Below are 18649 nucleotides of genomic sequence, written 5' to 3'. Positions count from 1 at the left end.
TAAGAGTTAACACTTTTGGAAGATCTTATATTCCTGATCTTTGTGAACACATTTTAATAGAAAAGCCGAAAATTTCAGCATTGATTATGGAGCTCCTACTTTCTGCTTTAAGCATGAAAGGTCCAACCTCACATGCTTTACAAACCATGCAATTTCTGCTTTAAGCATGAAAGTAGAAGAGGGGAGAAGAAGGTAATAGAAAACTGTGTTTGAACTTTGGGCTCTTCTGCCCTAATTTAAGAGGCAGGACCAATCCAAAAAAAAAAAAAATCAAAGCAGAATGGTATATGATCTGCCAGTATTATGAGGAAGTAATCTCGGATTTGGAAAAAAGAGTGGGAATGTGAGGCTGGAGTGATAGAAATCAGTAAGCTTAGAGATTTGGGTGAGGCTCTGAAAGGAGACTGGATTTTGAGAAGGGAAATGAGAGAGGTGTGGGGGCCTTGGATTTATTGAATTCTCCCCCAGGTACTTGCAAATTAACCCATGAGGAAAATGCGTGGAAAATAGAGGGCATGTGCAAGGGAGAAGTAGAAAACGTGTTAAAATGGATCCAGCCAGTGCAGCGCCCAGACAGCAAATAGAAGGGTTTGCCACAAAGGCAAAAGTAAGATCAATTATGGGGTCAGCATTGCTTTTTTAGCCTCGTGGATTTGAAATGATACAAGTAGATACAAGTTCATTCTGTGAACACAATTTATTGAGGGCCAGCCTTTAAGTAAGGTTCTGGGGCCCTTGGGGTCAAAATGGATTAATTTCCCTGTCCTTCTCCAACTCACAGTTTAGTGGGAGAGACTGAGGAAAATCACATGGTTGTAATTACAGTTAAAATCTAGAAATTGCATGGGTAAAGCCTGTGAGGTTGGATCCTTGGCGGAAGGATGAGGAGGCCGGAAGGATAGACCAGAGGCTTGCTAACAGGTGAGAGGTTGGAAATGAGATTTTATTTGCATCACCATGTTGTTAGTCAGCAGTGGATAAAAACAGATGTTTGAGAAGTGTGGTCACCCAGGCTAGTGCACCAACAAAGATGCTGAGAGCAAGTCCTTCAGAGAGGCTAAACAGAGCTGGTGATCTTCAAGGAGAAACAGGAGTTCAAAAAATTGAGGACAAGGAATGAGCTGTAAAGAAATTGAGGTGGTAGCTGTAATCTAAGAAGGTGAAGGTGCTAGTGAAAGCAATTTTTATACCTTTTAAATACTTTTTTAAATGTCTTTACTCAGCTAAGATAATCAATTTCATGATGTGTTTCAGATGAAAAAAAAGATATTGACCATGAGACAGTGGTTGAAGAACAGATCATTGGAGAGAACTCGCCTCCTGATTATTCAGAGTATATGACAGGAAAGAAACTCCCTCCTGGAGGAATCCCTGGCATTGACCTCTCAGATCCAAAACAGCTGGCAGAATTTGCTAGGTAAGTTAGAGAACTTTACTTTCCTTTTCATTATAGAAAGTGCTTTCTTGACATCTGTGGTTTTCTATGCCCAAGTCACAGTGGTGATTTATATTCTTTCTCTAGGGAAACTTCTGAAAACAAAAGCAGTCAGTTTTATTTTTAATAGTAATTCAGTAGTAGTAAGTAGTAGTAGTAGTAAGATGAGGCAAATGCTCTTTAATTCCGTAACCTGCCTTGCTGGGATGTAGATATAATTGCACGTAGTTTGTTTTGAGGGGCCTGTTCAGACTCAGCCTCCTGACCTCTTTGTATGCATTTTAAGTTTGGGTGTGTTGCAGAAGAATCATTGCAGAAGACCCGGGTCTATACTAACTAGATCTGTTCAGTGGACCCTGGGAAGGGCTTTCATCAGTTCCTGTTGCAGCACTTGGCATCAGTTAAGCTCTCCCTGTTTTGCTAATTGGAGCTGGCATGGCTGAAAGAGATGTCGGATATTTGTGGCCAGAACCCTGTGACTATTCAAGGTGAACAGTCAGGATCTGAAACCACTAGATGTGGCCTTGTTTTACTGTTTGGTAGGTTTTATAAGGATATGGAAAAACCCACAAAAATGTAAAATTTTATGCACACCTGTAAACCCAGTCATTCAGGCAGGAGGATACCAAGTACCAGGCCAGCCTTGGCAAATAAAAAATAAAAAGGGCTGGGGGTGTAGCTCAGTGGTAGAGTGCCCCTGGGTTCAGTTCCAGTAATAGGGGCAGGGGGATTAAATAGAATGAAACTAATAAACTGGCACAGAAGGCCTGATCCCTTTCCCTGAGCTTGAATGGAGCCTGGAACAACCCCAGAAATATACACAAGGGTTGGGATCAGGAAGGAAGACACATCTCTGGTCCTGTACCCTCTGTGACCAGAGAACTTGTCTCTTGAGAGCAGAGCAGCAAGGGGAGACCAGGGCAACCCGGTTTCCCCTCCCCACCTCCCTTCCTCTTCTGACCCTTCTGAGAACTGGTTGGGCAACTCAACTCAGACCACCTGAACCTGTTTTCCTGCTTGTCAAATCTTTTTGTTTTCATAAAGGGGTTCTTGTCCCTTTCTCTCCAGTTAAACTGTAGCTATAGGAAATATGCACATTTAGTTTATTTCTCATTTATCATGGCTTACCCCAGTTAAGGCTCTATGCTTTTGTTAATGACATTGAATCCCAACTTTTATTGCCATTCATATTTCAGATAATTATGAATCAGATATTAACTGCTCTTCCCTCAGAAAAATTACAGATAAAAATTGAATCTGAAAAGTCAGCTTTTATGTGCTCAGAATCTGTGAGGATACTTGAACAGAGGAATCAGTGAAGTTTTGTGGATGGGGCAGCATTTGATTTGAGCTTTGAACAGTTTTAGTGGTGGAGCCTGCATGCTAGAACAATGTGACACAGTAGAAAGGTACACAGAAAAGGGTGTAGTCTTGCCTGGGAATTAGGACACTTGAGGGAAATGACTGGAAAAACCCACCAAAATGTAAAATTGAAATCAGGTCATTAAGGTCCATGAATACTGGGCCAAGATCTGTGGATTTTTTTTAGTGTACATTGGGCAGCTGCTAAAGGTTTTGAAAGTAGTGATCTGGGTGATGGAGCTAATGAGAGCGTCACTTTGTAGCTGTGTCTAGGCTGAATTGGTGCTGGTGTACCCAGGACATGGGGGATGGTGCTTGAGCAGGAGCAAATGAAGGCCTGAGCTAGAATGTGGTCAACAGTGAAAGAAGTCACAGAATTAGGGCCAGACTGTCTGTATATGGGATAGATGGGAGGGACAAAAAAGAAAAAAATCAAAATTGATGTTAATGGGGCTGGGGATGTGGCTCAAGCGGTAGCGCGCTCGCGCGGGGCACTGGGTTCAATCCTCAGCACCACATTAAAATAAAATAAAGATGTTGTGTCCACCGAAAACTAAAAAGTTAATATTTTTAAAAAAATTGATGTTAAATGTTCACTTCTTGAATGATGGGGAGATTGGGGAAAGTTTCTGATTTGGAGTTCAGATGCAGGCATTGTTTGGTTTTAGATGCTAATAAAACATCCTGGGTTGTTTTAGCATTTTTAAAAAATTACTGTTGTTCTTGTTTGGCTGTGTGCAGTGCAGTACTAGGGAAGAACCCAGGGCTCCCTGCATTCTAAACAGGTGCTCTGCCACCAAGCTACACCTCAGCCCTTGGGAGGAGTTGGGAAGGAAGTAAGGACTGGGGTCCTTTATGAGGGGTGGCTAGAAATGTGAAAGTGGTTAAATAGCTTTGGGGGAAAAAAGACCTAGTTGCAAAGTCTCAGTGAAAGAAGCTGTGAGAGTAGAAGGACCAGTTGGTCAAGTGCAGTGAGGAAGGAACATAAACCTTTCCATGAAACAGGAAAGGATTTTGGTGGTGTGCTGAAGGCTTTCGACAGCTAGGGAACAAAATGTGGAGTGGTGAGCACCCTGTCCCAGGAGGATTGGGGCAGCCGAGAGGATGGCTTGCCAGCCCTGTTCCCACAGTCCTCCGAACAGAAAAGCCAGGACACATGCTGCTGTTCGAAGGCAGCCTGGTCTTTCTGCCCCAGGGCTATCTTCAAACATCCTCTGTAGAAAGGGAACTGGGAAGTAGTACCAAGTAGTCATCCACTCATGAACTTTCAAACACTTAAAGAACCTGAAAACTTCCAGGGAAAAAAGACCATCTACAAAAGACCAGTAGACTGAAGGATGAATAGAAAACAGGAGAGCCGTGTTTGAGAGGGATAATGACTGTAAATATGAAAAGGGTGTTTGGTTTGGTGCTGGTGATCACACTGAGGGCCTCATGTGTACTGCAGAAGTGCTGTGCCCTGACTGCACTCCCAGCCTATAAACAGACCTCTTTGGGTTTTTTTTCCTTTTTTTGTTTATCTGTTGGTTGGTTGGTTGGTTGGTTTTTTAATGTGATGGTGAGGACTGAACCCAGTGCCCCACACATGCTAGGCCAGCGCTCTACCGATAAGTCATAATCCCAGCCCTGTCTGTTTGAGATAGGATCTTACTCTAGTTCCCAGATGGGCCTCAGACTTGCTGTATGCTACTTGGTCCCAGTCCCCGTGGAGGAGTGTGGGTCTGCTTCCTGCCTCAGCTTCTCAAAATAGTTGGAATTACAGATGTGCGCCACTATGCTCAGCTAACCAGAATTCTCAATCCAGCGAAGCTACTAGTCAAATACAAAGACAGTGTTAGTGACCTAAGGAATCACTTTATATTGCATATAGTCCTGAGGAGGTCACTGAGGGTGCAGTGGAGCCAATGAGTATGTGCATGAGAAGGAAGATGGGGTGAGAGATCTTCAAAGACAGCAGTACAGAGGCTGGGAAACATGGTCCCTTAAAGTGGAGTAGGAAGTTTTCTGCCAGAAAGTTTCCTGGGGGGTTGGGGTAACTCTGTGGTAGAGCTCTTGTCTAGCATGCATACCCAAGCATCTTCTCAGTGATCTGAAAGTCACTTTTGGTGTGGGAAAGAATCTTCTAAGAAAGGAAACAGCAATCAGAAATTCCCTGGAAAGGGGTGAAGGAATACCAGCCTAAACCTAGGAATAATTTTGACATTATTTAGAGAGAACTTCTTGGGCCTGACTGAAGGAAATTTTGTGCTTGTAGCTACTGTGTTGGACTTGTTGAGCCCAAAGTGTGATCTGACACACCATAGGCAGCACTTGCACAATCATAAAGTGAAGGTAAATGATGTTGATCTTCTTTTACAATCAGTCAGTGAAAGATTCGTTTGTGTCTAGAGTATGATGACACTCTGCTGGTCCTGAGCATGTAAGAAGTAAAGATGTGTAGGGTTTGGGTGCCAGGATGCATGAGGGTGGCCGGTTTATCCCAGTTATATGTGGCGTCTCCTGAAGGTCATCTTAACACATCTGCCTGATTGGACAGTGGTGATAAAGAAAATAGAGCCTGGGTGCTCTATTTTGCCAAGTTTTTGCACTTTGAGAATCTGTGTGAGTTTAATAAGGTTTTCTGGAGGCCCCATAATTGGTGATTGGCACTCAGAAAGTTAAAGATACAGAGGTCCCAAGTTTGTCATGAACAGGGGGCCAGACCACGTCTTCATTGATCACATAATCGGTTCTTCTGGCCGCCTTTCCTCATCCCCTCTGCTCATTACTCCAAGCCATGTTGAAGGGCTATAGTGTTAGTTTATAGCAGAGTATTGGATGCTTTCCCCTCTATTCTGTGACTTGGGGTGGTGGGATACTGCACTGGACTTGAAACTGACCAAAGAATGTTTCAGGCTCCCACCATGCTCCACCCAGATTACCTATCAGTTAATGCTGTGAGAGGACAGATGGAAGGAATGATGACTTTCATTTGAAAGTCCTGGCCTTGGTGAGGTGGGACCATGGGGAACTTTATTGTGCCCTGAAATGTTCCTTTAATAACATACTTGGAAAGTAGTCAGTGAGTTGGGCCTGGTAAGTTCTGTTTCTTGATTAAATCCAGTCTCTGTATTTTATTAACTAAAGTTAGCCTTTACAAACCCCTGTTCTTGTCAGGCAGGGTGGAGCACATTTGTAATCCCAGCTGCTCAGGAAACAAGGCTGGAGGATCACAAGTTTGAGACCAGCCTGGGCAACTTAGTGAGACCCTGAATCAGAGTTTTAAAAAGACTGGGTGTATAGCTTCAGTGTGGTAGAATGTAGGTAAAGTCCTGGGTTCAATCCCCAGTCCTGAGCCGGGTGTGGGGGGTGAGCACCCGGCTCAGGGGACAACTCCAGTTTAGAAAGATGAGCATAAAGGCAATCCCAAAGTAATGATGTTTTTATCACTGTCTACCCTGAGACTTTCACAGGGCTAGGTAAAGTGTGATAATAGAGATGGAAATGGCTTTAAAAGTCCTCGCTGTTATATGACTATATAATGTCTGCTGAAGAAATGAATCATTGCACAAAGAAAGGAGGTGAATCACACTTGCAGAGCGTAGCTGTGTTACCCAGGAACATGTCCTCCCACCCTGGGTCTGAATAGATGATTCTGGTCTAGTAATTAACTAAGCTTGTTTTGCAGGCTAATTTTCATTAGAGAATCTCTACTTCTGGGATATTCATGGATTTGAGTTAGTCAAGAGTTTTGTTTTACACAATTCTCTGCTGACATTGTGTCAGGACGTTCCTGCAAGCTTGAGTTTGGAGCCCATTCTTCACAATGTTCCTTCCACAGATGTCAGAATGAGATGTTTATATGTCCAGCAGTTGGGTCACAGGGAGAGTGTTCTCCATTTTTATTGGAACAAAAGAATCTCTCCGGAGGGGTGCTTTTCTGCTTGTGCTATTCTTTCTTCAGTCCCCTTCGTCCTTTAGTTGAAAAGGTGGTTTGGAACACCAGAACCTTCTGTATTGTTTAGCACAAGTGCTATAATATTTTTAAGAATGGGCTTGTTATTAATCTGAGCATGGTGGTGCACATTTGTAATCCAGCTACTTGGGAGGCTGAGGCAGAAGGATTGCAGAGTTGGAGGCAAGACTTGTTAATTTAAAGGAGACCCTATCTCAAAAAAGGGTTGGGGATGTAGCGATGAACTCATTTTTAAAATAGTCCTGTATAACACTTAGCCATTGGTAATAATGACTGTCATTTCCAAGTGTTTAACATGTGTCATCTTTTAATCTTGCAGCCCTATAAAGTAGGGAGCATTGTGCCTGTTTACAGAATAAGAAACCGAGGTGGAGAAGTTGTGTAGTTTTTGCTCAAGGTCATGCAGCTAGTAGGAGTCAGCTCCAAGTCACACATCCCATCCCGTCTCGTTTGAAACGCCTGTGCTGTTGTCCTCATTGTTTCTGGGTTCTTCAAGCCTCACAGTCAGTGAATGAACACTGAAGTCTAGTCGCTTGTGAATATTTTGGGAGGGTCAAATAGAATTCTGAGTGGTAGTGTGTATGATTTTAGTCTTATAAAACATTTTCAATCCAAGTGTACTTTGGGTGGGGGGCGAATGACCACTCTGTAGAGAGTGAAGGGCGATGTGTCAAGGAACTTCAGAGTGGCTGCTAATCTTCCATTGACCTCTTGAGTTCATGGATGTTTGTCCAAATTTTAAATTCTCATCCTAAAAATAGACTTCTGAATACTAGAACACATTTTTTTAAATGACTTTTTACACTTACCAAAAAAACCAAGAGTTGGGCACATGAAACTATTCTCTCTTGTACAGATTTGAAATTTTCTATAATATAATGTCTTGAAAATTAAGTTTATAGCGATGAATCTCAGAAAATATATGAAGAGGACCTTCCGTATGGCAGGTTTATTTAGATATAATTTACTTACAGAAAAATCTAACATCTTGGGTATGTACCATTCTGGGAATTTGGACAATTGTAGTTGAGTCACAGTTTACACACAGAGCACTTTGGTGGAGTCATCAAAGAATAAGCATTCTTAATTAGATTGGAACTTGAGTCTTAGTGTACTTTTCTAAAGAGTTACTAGTACTTAAGGAAAGTAGAAACCTTGCATGAATCAATGTTGTTTTTCACACTGATCTAGCCTCCAGGTGGCGCCCTGATACCAAAGCTCTTGCCCTCCCTGGTATGTAAATTCAGACAAAACACCCAGGATATACTGGTATTTAAGACAACAAAGACTAGTTCAGAGCTCAAAGAAATGCCTACTAGCTGATGTGATAATCCATTTACAAGAAATAAAAGAGTGTCTGCAGGTTTTGGATGGGAAGAATACCACTCAGAAAATGTTCTCAGTTTAAAGTAGAAATACATGTACAGTCTTGAACAGACTACACAGACATAAGTGAAAGCTACCAGACACATTGTTCCTCTTAGACTTCTAGGATATGGAATTTTAGTCAAAGACGTAAGTTCAGATTTTATGACATAATAAGGACACTTTTCCCAAATCCAGGGTGAACAAGAACAATATTGTTAGGACCTTTGTTAACTGAAAGATAACAGAAATAATCCTTTATAACAAAAGGGTGGTGATAAATTAACTTTTAGTTTTAAGGAACCATTGGCTTAGTCGTTTGTTTATTAAGCATGAGCCCTTATGGAGAGGTATGTGATGGCAGAAATGAGAACAAAAAGAAAATCTGTTTCAGAGATTGAAATCTTTTTTTTTTTTTAATATTTCTTAGTTGTAGATGGACACAATATCTATTTATTTTTATGTGGTGCTGAGGATTGAACCTAGAGCCTCACACATACTAGGCAAGTGCTCTACCTCTGAGCTACAACCCCAGCCCCTCTTTTTTTAGTTTTTCTAGGAATTCTTAATTTCTTACCCCAGTCATACACAGATATGTAGGGAGTATTTGGAGAGAAAGTTCTGGTGGCAGACCAAAGGTCAGTTCAGTGCAAGTAGCAGGTGGGTACGTTAAAATTGGAGCAAGCTGTCAGGATTTGCATGGGGTTCTGCCAAGCTGCCCACCTCACTAGGTATCTTGTCACAGATGGAAACTTCCAAGCCCCCAAAGAAAAGCAGGGCCACAAGTCTCCATAGTTTAAAATAAAATTACCTCATCATTTTTAAAAACTGTAACTGCCCTTTTACTCTCACCACCAAAATTGATGGTAGAAAGGAAACCATGTGAGAGACTGTGGTTCTCACTAGACTGGCCCACTAGTCCCTCAGATAACAGTGCTGATGGTTTTCTGTGTTTCCCTTGAAAGCTATTTGATACTTCAGTGTGTCAAAAGAATTTTGTTTAAAAGGACTATTTCATACACTTTGCAAAAATGATATATTTTTTTCCCCACCATTTTTTTGTACCAGGGATTGAACCCAGGGGCACTTAAAAGCTGAGCTACCTCCCCAGCACTTTTTTATATTTTAGAGACAGGGTCTTGCTGAGTTGCTTAGGGCCTCAGCCTCCCCAGCCGCTGCAATTATAGGCGTGCACCACCACGCCCAGCCCGAATTTTTAATTCATGGGTTATAGTTGTACACATTGATGGGATTTGTTATATATTCACGTGCACACAACTTAGCAGTATATTTTGGCCAGTATCACTCCCCAGCACATCCCCTCAAAAATTGATGTGTCATAAAGCTTGGTTATCAGTATAAAGTGGACCCATTTGTCTAAGTGTTTTTAAGCAGCTGTATAGAGACACACATTTTTGAGACATTTTATGCCTGTTATTCCTTTTTCATAAGGTACCTTTGTCATCGCAGCAGCTGCTTTGAGTGCCTTGCCCAGCTCCCACTAGGAGATTGAGCTGTGGTCTTTGTATTTTTCTAGAGGGGCAGGAGAAAAGAGCAGGTATTTGAATCACACAGATCACTGTGCTATGCTTAGCCAGCTTCTCAGCTCCGAGGCCACAGTGGCAGTGTGTAGCCTTCTGGGTGTCACCCCTTATCAAAGTCCTCAGCACTCATTGAAGCAGTCTTGTCCTCCTTCGTGGGAACATGTTATAAGCTTAGTTTTGTTAGCTATAAGGAGACCATTTTAGGCACTATATGATTTATGCCAGTTGAGTGTACCCACTCCTACAAATCTGTCTCTCTCTCTTTCTCTCTCTCTCTCTTTTTTTTTTTTTGGATAAGAATGAAGCCAAGAAAAATTAAAGAAGATGATGCTCCAAGAACAATAGCTTGCCCTCATAAAGTAAGTAATGCTAGGGGGAGGTTCACGGAACCGCTACTGAAGTCTTAGAGAGTTTGTAAGAAATTTGCACATTTATTTCCACTTTCATAATTGAGATAAAGGGAGGAACTATAATCTTTGGTTTTTAAATTCAAGAGACAAAGAGTTTTGTTGTTTAGTAAAAGCCACCTAAATTTGTGATTTATTGTATTTTATTAAGTGGGCCACTGTAGGGAGCTACGTTGATTGCTGTCTGTTAACTATACTGTGCCAGGGCTCCATTCCTTTGGGGTCATTAACAAGTCTTAAGGCATTGGGCTGTACCTCGCCCACCGCCCTTTATGAAAAGTAGGCTCATGAATGAAATATGGAAATATTTGCTAAAAAACAAAGCCAAAGACTTCATAATTTCTTTCAGTTTTCTTATTTACCCTGTTAATCATGTTTCTAGAAGGGTACTTAATTGTTTTCAAATGTAGCCAGTCTTGCACATAAAGAGGATAACCCAGAAGGTACTTTGAGGTGTTAGTTGGGGGCTATTTTTCAAACTTGATTGGAAGTAAAACTTAACAGAAAAATGATACCATATAAGTGCAGATAAACAAAGGGGGAGAAATTATAAATGGAGTAAAGAATTTTAAAAAATCAATTGGAGAAGGATAAATTTAGTTTCATGGAATCGCCCTTATGAAAACTGCACACTCCCAAATTTTCACATTTTTAATTCTCTTATTAATGTAGTGATTTTGAAATATAAAATGAGATCCATTGGGGCAAAAAATAAGCATTTGAAAACAGTTATGACTGAAGTGCCTGTCATCTCTAGCTTCTGTATACTTCTTTTTAATTAAATTTTTTAAAATTCCATTTTGTAAATGGAAACTGAACCTAGAGGTCAAGGTGAAAAGTCTGGCTTTCCCTCCCTTTTGCCTGTGAAGCTGTCTGGTGGTGCCCTGTGCTGTCCTTCTGTCATGCTGTCTCACCATTTCCCCATTCACTCCATCATGGGCAACAACTGCAGAAGAAATTGTTGAGGACATGCTTCTCGGGCGCCGCACATCCATCTGCCTCCCCCGCACTGGTATCGCTTTGCCTGCCTCTTCCTTTTCCCGGTGTCTCACAAAATAAATTTCTTCTGTAGTTGCCATTCCTTGGAGACCCTCTTGCTTCTTTCTCTGTCAAGAAGGGGAAAGAGGCAAAGAGAGAAGAGGGAACAGTAGGCGATGGAGAATGACAGCCCATTGTTGCAGCACAGAATATGGGGCCCACCAAAGGTAGTGGTGGACTACCGTCATTTTAACTCCGTTTATTTCTCAGTGCTTCTGTTACTGCATCGGGGGGCGTGGCGGGGTGAGGCGGCTGTGGCATAGCTGGAAGCCGGGGCGCTGGGTTCTATTCCCAGCTTGGCTACTACTAGTAGTGTGACCTTGGGCAAGTCTACTTCAAGACATCTCTAAGCCTCAGTTTCCTCATCTGTAAAACAGGGGTTTGCATTAAAAGTTAAGGCCTTTCTCAGTTGTCTGTTTTTTGTCTTAAATAATTTAATGTTCTATTGTAATGCTAAGTAAAGTTAAAATGGGGAGTGGGGAGGTTGCTTCATTCTAATAGATCAGTAAAGGTTGCTAAGTGGTTGAATCCTTCTCAGAGTTTGCAGTGTGAACCACTAAGCTTCTTTCTCTGTTTCAAGGGCTGCACAAAGATGTTCAGGGATAATTCTGCTATGAGAAAACATCTGCACACCCACGGCCCCAGAGTCCACGTCTGTGCAGAATGTGGCAAAGCTTTCGTTGAGAGCTCAAAACTAAAACGACACCAACTGGTTCATACTGGAGAGAAGCCCTTCCAGGTAGAGCCAGCTCCCTCTCCCCTCTCTACTGCCTTGCTGTCTTGGGCGCCACAAGCTAGCCGGTGTGGCTGGCACAGGAGGTGCCAGCACAGAGTGAGGGTATTCCTATCATTCCTCCTGAGTTGCGTGCAAGGCTCACTTCACTTCACCTCACCTTCTGGCCTCCCTGCAGGATCTAGATGAGGCTGGATACCAGGCGTGTTCCTGTCTGTGGAGCACTTTTTTTTTAAGAGCTAAATTCTAGTGTGTTCATGATGGGGTGGAAATCATTAATTTTTGGTAGGTAATAGCATATTGAAATACAAATTGGCCAAGAATGTCTTACATTTTATTGTATGATACTAAGTAGAGGTGATATTGTATCTTGTTTTTAGAGGCTAAGTTAACATCTAGTAACAAGGTGAATCTGACATGATTCTTTTTGAGGGTTGACACCAGAAGACTTCTTACTCATTAATATTTTACTCTTAAGAATATTTATAGATGTATTAGGGTCCTAGCCTAAGATCTGGACAGCTTGCCGCTTGACAGTGTTTCTGTCCGGTTGTACGCACTCAGTCCATGAGGGCAGCCCAAGTCTCCAGAGGGTGGCAACGTACATAGTTAGAAATTCCCACTGCTGATTCCAGACTGCATCTCCCAGGCAGGGAAGAGAGTGTTTGGTGAAACAGAGGGCTGAGGTCCACCCGAGCAGTGAGCGCTGGCTCCCGGGGTCTGGTCATGCGTGCCGAGTAGGCTGATGTCTGGTCTTTCCTCGACAGTGCACATTCGAAGGCTGTGGGAAACGCTTTTCACTGGACTTCAATTTGCGCACACATGTGCGAATCCATACCGGAGACAGGCCCTATGTGTGCCCCTTCGATGGTTGTAATAAGAAGTTTGCTCAGTCAACTAACCTGAAATCTCACATCTTAACACATGCTAAGGCCAAAAACAACCAGTGAAAAGAAGAAAAAGAAGACCCTTCTCGACTGCAGGAAGCATCTTCCAGGAGTGTGAATGGGAATAAATATGCCTCTCCTTTGTATATTATTTCTAGGAAGAATTTTAAAAATGAATCCTACACACCTAAGGGACATGTTTTGATAAAGTAGTAAAAATTAAAAAAAAAACTTTAATAAGATGACATTGCTAAGATGCTCTATCTTGCTCTGTAATCTCGTTTCAAAAACACGGTGTTTTTGTAAAGTGTGGTCCCAGCAGGAGGACAATTCATGAACTTCGCATCAAAAGACAATTCTTTATACAACAGTGCTAAAAATGGGACTTCTTTTCACATTCTTATAAATATGAAGCTCACCTGTTGCTTACAATTTTTTTAATTTTGTATTTTCCAAGTGTGCATATTGTACACTTTTTGGGGATATGCTTAGTAATGCTATGTGTGATTTTTCTGGAGGTTGATAACTTTGCTTGCAGTAGATTTTCTTTAAAAGAATGGGCAGTTACATGCATACTTCAAAAGTATTTTCCTGTACAAAAAAAAAGTTATATAGGTTTGTTTGCTATCTTAATTTTGGTTGTATTCTTTGATGTTAACACATTTTGTATAATTGTATCGTATAGCTGTATTGAATCATGTAGTATCAAATATTAGATGTGATTTAATAGTGTTAATCAATTTAAACCCATTTTAGTCACTTTTTTTTCCAAAAAAAAAAAAAAATACTGCCAGATGCTGATGTTCAGTGTAATTTCTTTGCCTGTTCAGTTACAGAAAGTGGTGCTCAGTTGTAGAATGTATTGTACCTTTTAACACCTGATGTGTACATCCCGTGTAACAGAAAGGGCAACAATAAAATAGCAATCCTAAAGAAAGAATATGGCAGAAAAAAGATCTGTAAGCACAGTCTTATTTTCTTCTGTTGTCCAGAATACTTATAATTCTTGAGCCTCCCAGAAATTGGAAGCTAAATAAAGCAACTCAAGTTTCCTTTAATTTTGCACTCCATTACAGTGACTTGTGATGAAAGCGATGCATGGTTATTTTAAATACTCCCCTACACATCCTGAGTTCTGAAAGAGTAGGCAACAGGCACCCCAAGTTAAGGAACTACCTCAGAGCACCTTAGACCAGGCCCATGGGGCTAGGATCGGATTTTGGCACTCCTGTGGTGAGGGTGGGAGTGAAACAGGTGTGCGCGGCCTGGCGCCTTCTGGAGGAAAGGCACCAGTTGGCAATAGGGCACATGGGGAAGATCAGGCTTTTCTTTCCACTGCTCAGCTTCAGAGGCAGCTCCAGTGGGCCCTCGGCTCGACAATAGGAAACACAGTTGTTGGGTATCTGGTTTGAGAGCCTTTGCTCCTCCGTCTTAGTGGAGGCCTTACAAAATGCCAGCAATTGTGGCAAGAGTGCCGGTAGCTTAATTTCATGCTTCGAAGTGGACACTGAGTGCAGATTGGCAAGGTGATTAGATTATTAGAAAATTGTACTCAATGAGTACTTGACCTCATGTTGTGACCTCTTAAATGTATGACTATAATTTTTTAATTTTGCAACTGCCACAATACAGCAAAATCCCATTTATTCAAATTGCAGTCATTCTGAGTCTTTCTGCTGAGTGCTTGATTCTGCAAGGTCACTGACAGACAAGCTAGTATGCTTACATAGAAAACGGCCAGGACACCTTCTGGTCAGAGGTATAGTCCAGTTTCTTACAGCTTCTTCACCAGGGGGATTGGTGACCTAATGACAGTGACCCCCAAGGCTCTGTGGAATTTTGAAGTGCCTTCTGAACCATAAGTGAAAAATTTAACTTCAGACACTTGTTTTTATTTGTCCAGAATCTGTTCTCCATTGAATATTTTGGTGGAACTGTGTTAATCAGAAGACCCCAGGCTTTACTGTATCTGGCAGTCAGGAGAGACGGGAGCCCATGGTAGAGTCCCCTTCGCAGCTGAGCACCCCCTGTGAGCAAGTAATTCTTTCCAAGGCTGGACAGAGCCTTCTACTGGTGCCCATCCTTCCTGCAAGCGCCACACCTTTCTTCCCACCATCAGGTCCAGCAGTCCTGATGTGGCTGTACTGAGATGCTGCCCTAGTCAGTGGCCATCAGAAGAGTCTGGAGCCACATTGCCCTCACCCAGCATTATGCTGCACTTGAGCCCGGTCCTGGCACCATCCTTGGGACGCTTGCCCGAGGCCCCACAGCAGAATAGCCCTGTACCCTGGGAAAGCCTGAGCAGCAGCCCTGAGCCACACTGTGGCCTGCGGGAGCCAGGCTCTTGTGTGCAAGGAGGTCCCTCTTCCTCTGTGCCTTCATCCCTTGGGGGATGCCCTTGATCGTCTCTTTTGTCCCTTTTTGTCTCCAAGTGAAACCGCCTTCACTCCCTGCCCCTTTCTCTGTTCTCGTGTCTTTTTCTCAGTCTGCAGAGTTAACTTCTATGAGGAGTGTAATTTGGAGTTCAAGACAATAACAAGCAGGTTCCTTGTTGACGTAGCACTGGATTAACAGCAGTAGTGTAGGTGACTGATAAGCGAGCAGCGGTGTGGAATCGTTCTCACTGGCTCTAACCTAAGCCCGCTTTGCTTGTTAGAATTTATAATTTTGTTAAAGATGTAATTTACTAAAATTTGAAATGGTGTTCTAACAGTGATTCCATTGTCTCGAGAATTACTCTGATTTATAGTAATACTGATAGACATATTTTCTTACATCTGAGCAGAAATGAATGCATGTTTCTAGCACATGTAATATAAAAACTCCAGAGGATAAGTTTACACTTAACAAGATGTTGTTTTCTATTTTTGAATTTCTTATAATTTCCCTCTCTGGGAGTGGGGTTGCAGGGGGCATAATATTTGTATAAAGAACTGTCACCCCAGAGTGACATTTATTTTCCAAGGTGACGCCGAGCTCATGCTGTTGGCTTCGTGTGGTGTCGTGTGTGCTCCGCCTGGACTGAAGGCCTGAGGAGTTGAGGAAGATCAGGGTTTTTTTTCCTATTTGTTTTCATGTGCAAGTTCTCCTAAATGTCAGTTTTATTTCACTAGATTGGAGAAGGACCCTATACCATGCCTGCCCCTGTTCCTGAGCAAGAGCTCAAGAAATGCAGAGTGAGGGAGGTGCCTGGGTGGTGGCAAGTCCTCAGATCCTGCACAGGAGAGCTTGGCCCACTGTGAATTGGAAACCTGCTAATTCCACCCACCAATTGATCACTTCCTTGCCTGGCTCTTTCACTTTTCTCAACACCTAACCAACAGCAAGGGCGGGGACCCTAAAGGTCAAAACAGTGGTTAGAACTGAAGTCTCTGGCCGGAGCCCTCCCTGGTTCTGGGTTAACTTGGGCCTCTGGCCTTCAGGGTCACTGGTCTGACTTTCAGCCCTTTGTTGTGGGTCCATTCCCCCCCGCCCCCATGGCATTAGTGCTGCTGCAGTGTCTCTTCAGAGTTCATCCCAGCAGGACTGGAAGGGGCATTCCACCCAAACTTTCTTAACCCAAGAGGAGGGAGAGGAAGCCATAAGTCCAAGATGTGCTTGCTCATGGTGCTGGCCCTGCGTTTCACAGCCTGCTCTTTTGACTTCATAGGACAGAAGGGCCTCCGTGCCTCCAGCACACTATAGCCTCGTAGCAGCATCCAACTGGGTGACTGGCTAGGTCTCAAGACACCCTAATTACTGACCTTGGCCCTTCTCACTGCTCAGGTTATATTCAGATGCCCTGGCTGCTTCAAGATGGTTCACTGCAGACCCTTCAGTCAAGTGGCATCAGGTTAGAGGGCAGATTCATGTCTAAGAGACTTCTTGGCATCTACGCTGGGCCTGAGTGGTCCACATAGTCCTGGGAAAAACTTAAAGCAAGACTGGATTGATGGGAGGGGTGGATGGCAGATGTGTGAATGGGTGCCACCCAAACCCCTTATAAAAACAAAGGAAACCTGAAACTGAACATTGGCATTAGGCCACAAGCAAACCAACCCTCCCAGAATCTACTAAAAGGCATGAGGGCTCAAGACACTCAGGCCCTTAGTATTGTTGAAAAGGAACAGTTGGCTGTGTGCTGTGTTGCCTGCAGCCTTTCTTGTCTGGGGCTGCTTGGTGTCTGCATATATCATGGAGGCAAAAAGGGCACCAGAACCAAACGGAGCAACCTCTTTCTCCACACGTCCGCAGCATTAGGCTTTGTTATCTGCAGATGGCAAGAAAAATTCTGTTGTATTCACTTTCTGCTAACTTCTGTAGGCCCTGGCTCAAGGACTTAGCATTGTGTCTCATGTTCATCTTTTTCTTGTGTTCTTTGCCATTTCTGGAATTGTCCTTGGTTTTTCCTTAGCTCATAGGTCATAGACACAGAAATATTATAGTATTTAAGGCATCCGCATCAAGCATCAGATGGCTTTGCATCCAGAAAATCATTAACTCAGTTTGAAGCACCAAGCATGTGTGACATGGCTCTATAAAATATAATAAATGCATACTGTTAAGCTTTCCAATGCCTGTGGTTCTCATTTGTTCTTCACTTTTCTGAGTTTCATTACACATTGAATTTGGAGATAAGTTCCATCTGGCCTGAGAATTGCCAGGATTCCCTGAGATCCTTGTGGTGAGAATGGAAACACCCGTGACTCGGTCACACCAGCAACAGATGCTCCCACTGGTTCACTGTTCCACTTCCAGAAGCGTAGCCAAAGGAACTCTGGTGCAGCTGGGCCCAAGATCTCCAGTATCCACCGGGAAGTCCAGAGCCAGTAAGAAGAGCTTACAAACTAGGATGGACTCGTAAAAACGATAGGATAGGCTGAAAGCTGCTTAGGATTTGCCTTCTGGAACTCAGGCGTCTAAGACAGATGGCGGCATTCCACTGCCCATCGTCCCTGTGACCTTCCCCTTGCTTGTGATAGATGGGCTGCCTTGCCTAAGCTGCTGAGGTTGGCAAGTACCCAGCCTCTGAGTCCAGAACTGCTGAGTGAGGCCCAGGGGAGGGCTCCGTGGGGAGCGATCCTGGGGAACGTCAGTGTGTGCATCTGCAGATCTTAGATGGGAGGGACCCAAGGGCTTTGGGGTTGCTCTCTGTGAGCCCCCCTCACCCCGCAAAAAAAAAAAAAAATACATCATACACAAGGCTCTGGCTTCTGATGGCTTTCTGCCCAGGGCCAGACTGGGCACCTGCCTGTGCATCCTGGCCTTGGAAGCCAGCCCTCAGGACTCTCCCACTGCCAGACATCTCAACTCCTTCCTGGAGCCTGTTGACATCAGCTATGGCCATCTATAGCATGGGACTCGGCACCCTATCAAAGCCTGCTCCCCGTGTTGTAAAAAAAATCACATTTCCATTCAGCCTTCGCACGACCTGCTTTCCAGCCCCTACAGAGCAGTTGCTGGATGCCACCCCTCACCTCTCAGGGTTTCATGGCCAAAGCTTCCCTTCTGGAGTTTCCAGGTTCACTCGTTTATTACACACACACACACACAAACACACACACGGCACATTGCATGTCTGGCTGTTTCGGTACTAATGGGACAGTCGTCCTGGCACATGTGTTGCACCTAGTAGAAGAGACTAAGTGTGGTTGAGTGTAGCACACACCTGTAATCCCACCATTCTGGGAGGCTGAAGTAGGAGCATCGCAAGCTGGAGGCCAGCCTGGCTAACTCAGCAAGACCCTGTCTCAAAAAACAAAAGGACTGGGATTGTAGCTCAATGGCAGAGCGCCCATGGCTTCAATCCCTGGTACCCAAAATAAATAGCACGTGCCTGGCCTGTGGAGACCCGGGGATCCACCCCCCACACCGTGCTGCAAAAGAAAGGGGGGTGAATGCTGTGGATTAAGGGGCTGGGGGCTGTGACACTGGCTTTCCTCTC

At 43.5% G+C, this 18649-nt stretch overlaps 1 protein-coding gene across 2 annotated transcripts in view; it reads left to right on the top strand.

The window, feature by feature from the left end:
• The window catches only part of Yy1 (YY1 transcription factor), a 34496-nt gene extending 17217 nt beyond the window's left edge, over positions 1-17279 (top strand). Inside the window, exons 2-5 of one of the 2 annotated variants that reach the window (XM_076849657.2) lie at positions 1255-1417; positions 9960-10020; positions 11687-11845; positions 12607-17279. In XM_076849657.2, coding sequence (XP_076705772.1) covers positions 1255-1417; positions 9960-10020; positions 11687-11845; positions 12607-12789 — 566 coding nt within the window. In that variant the 3' untranslated portion in view covers positions 12790-17279. Of the gene's footprint in view, positions 1-1254; positions 1418-9959; positions 10021-10937; positions 11228-11686; positions 11846-12606 lie in introns of those variants that run through there. The other variant, XM_076849658.1, reaches the window with a different exon arrangement.
• Positions 17280-18649: the final 1370 nt, after the last annotated feature.

This window comes from Callospermophilus lateralis, chromosome 3, assembly GCF_048772815.1.
Source record: "Callospermophilus lateralis isolate mCalLat2 chromosome 3, mCalLat2.hap1, whole genome shotgun sequence".
Classification (NCBI taxonomy): domain Eukaryota; kingdom Metazoa; phylum Chordata; class Mammalia; order Rodentia; family Sciuridae; genus Callospermophilus; species Callospermophilus lateralis.
This window is presented reverse-complemented; position numbering and strand designations above follow the sequence as displayed.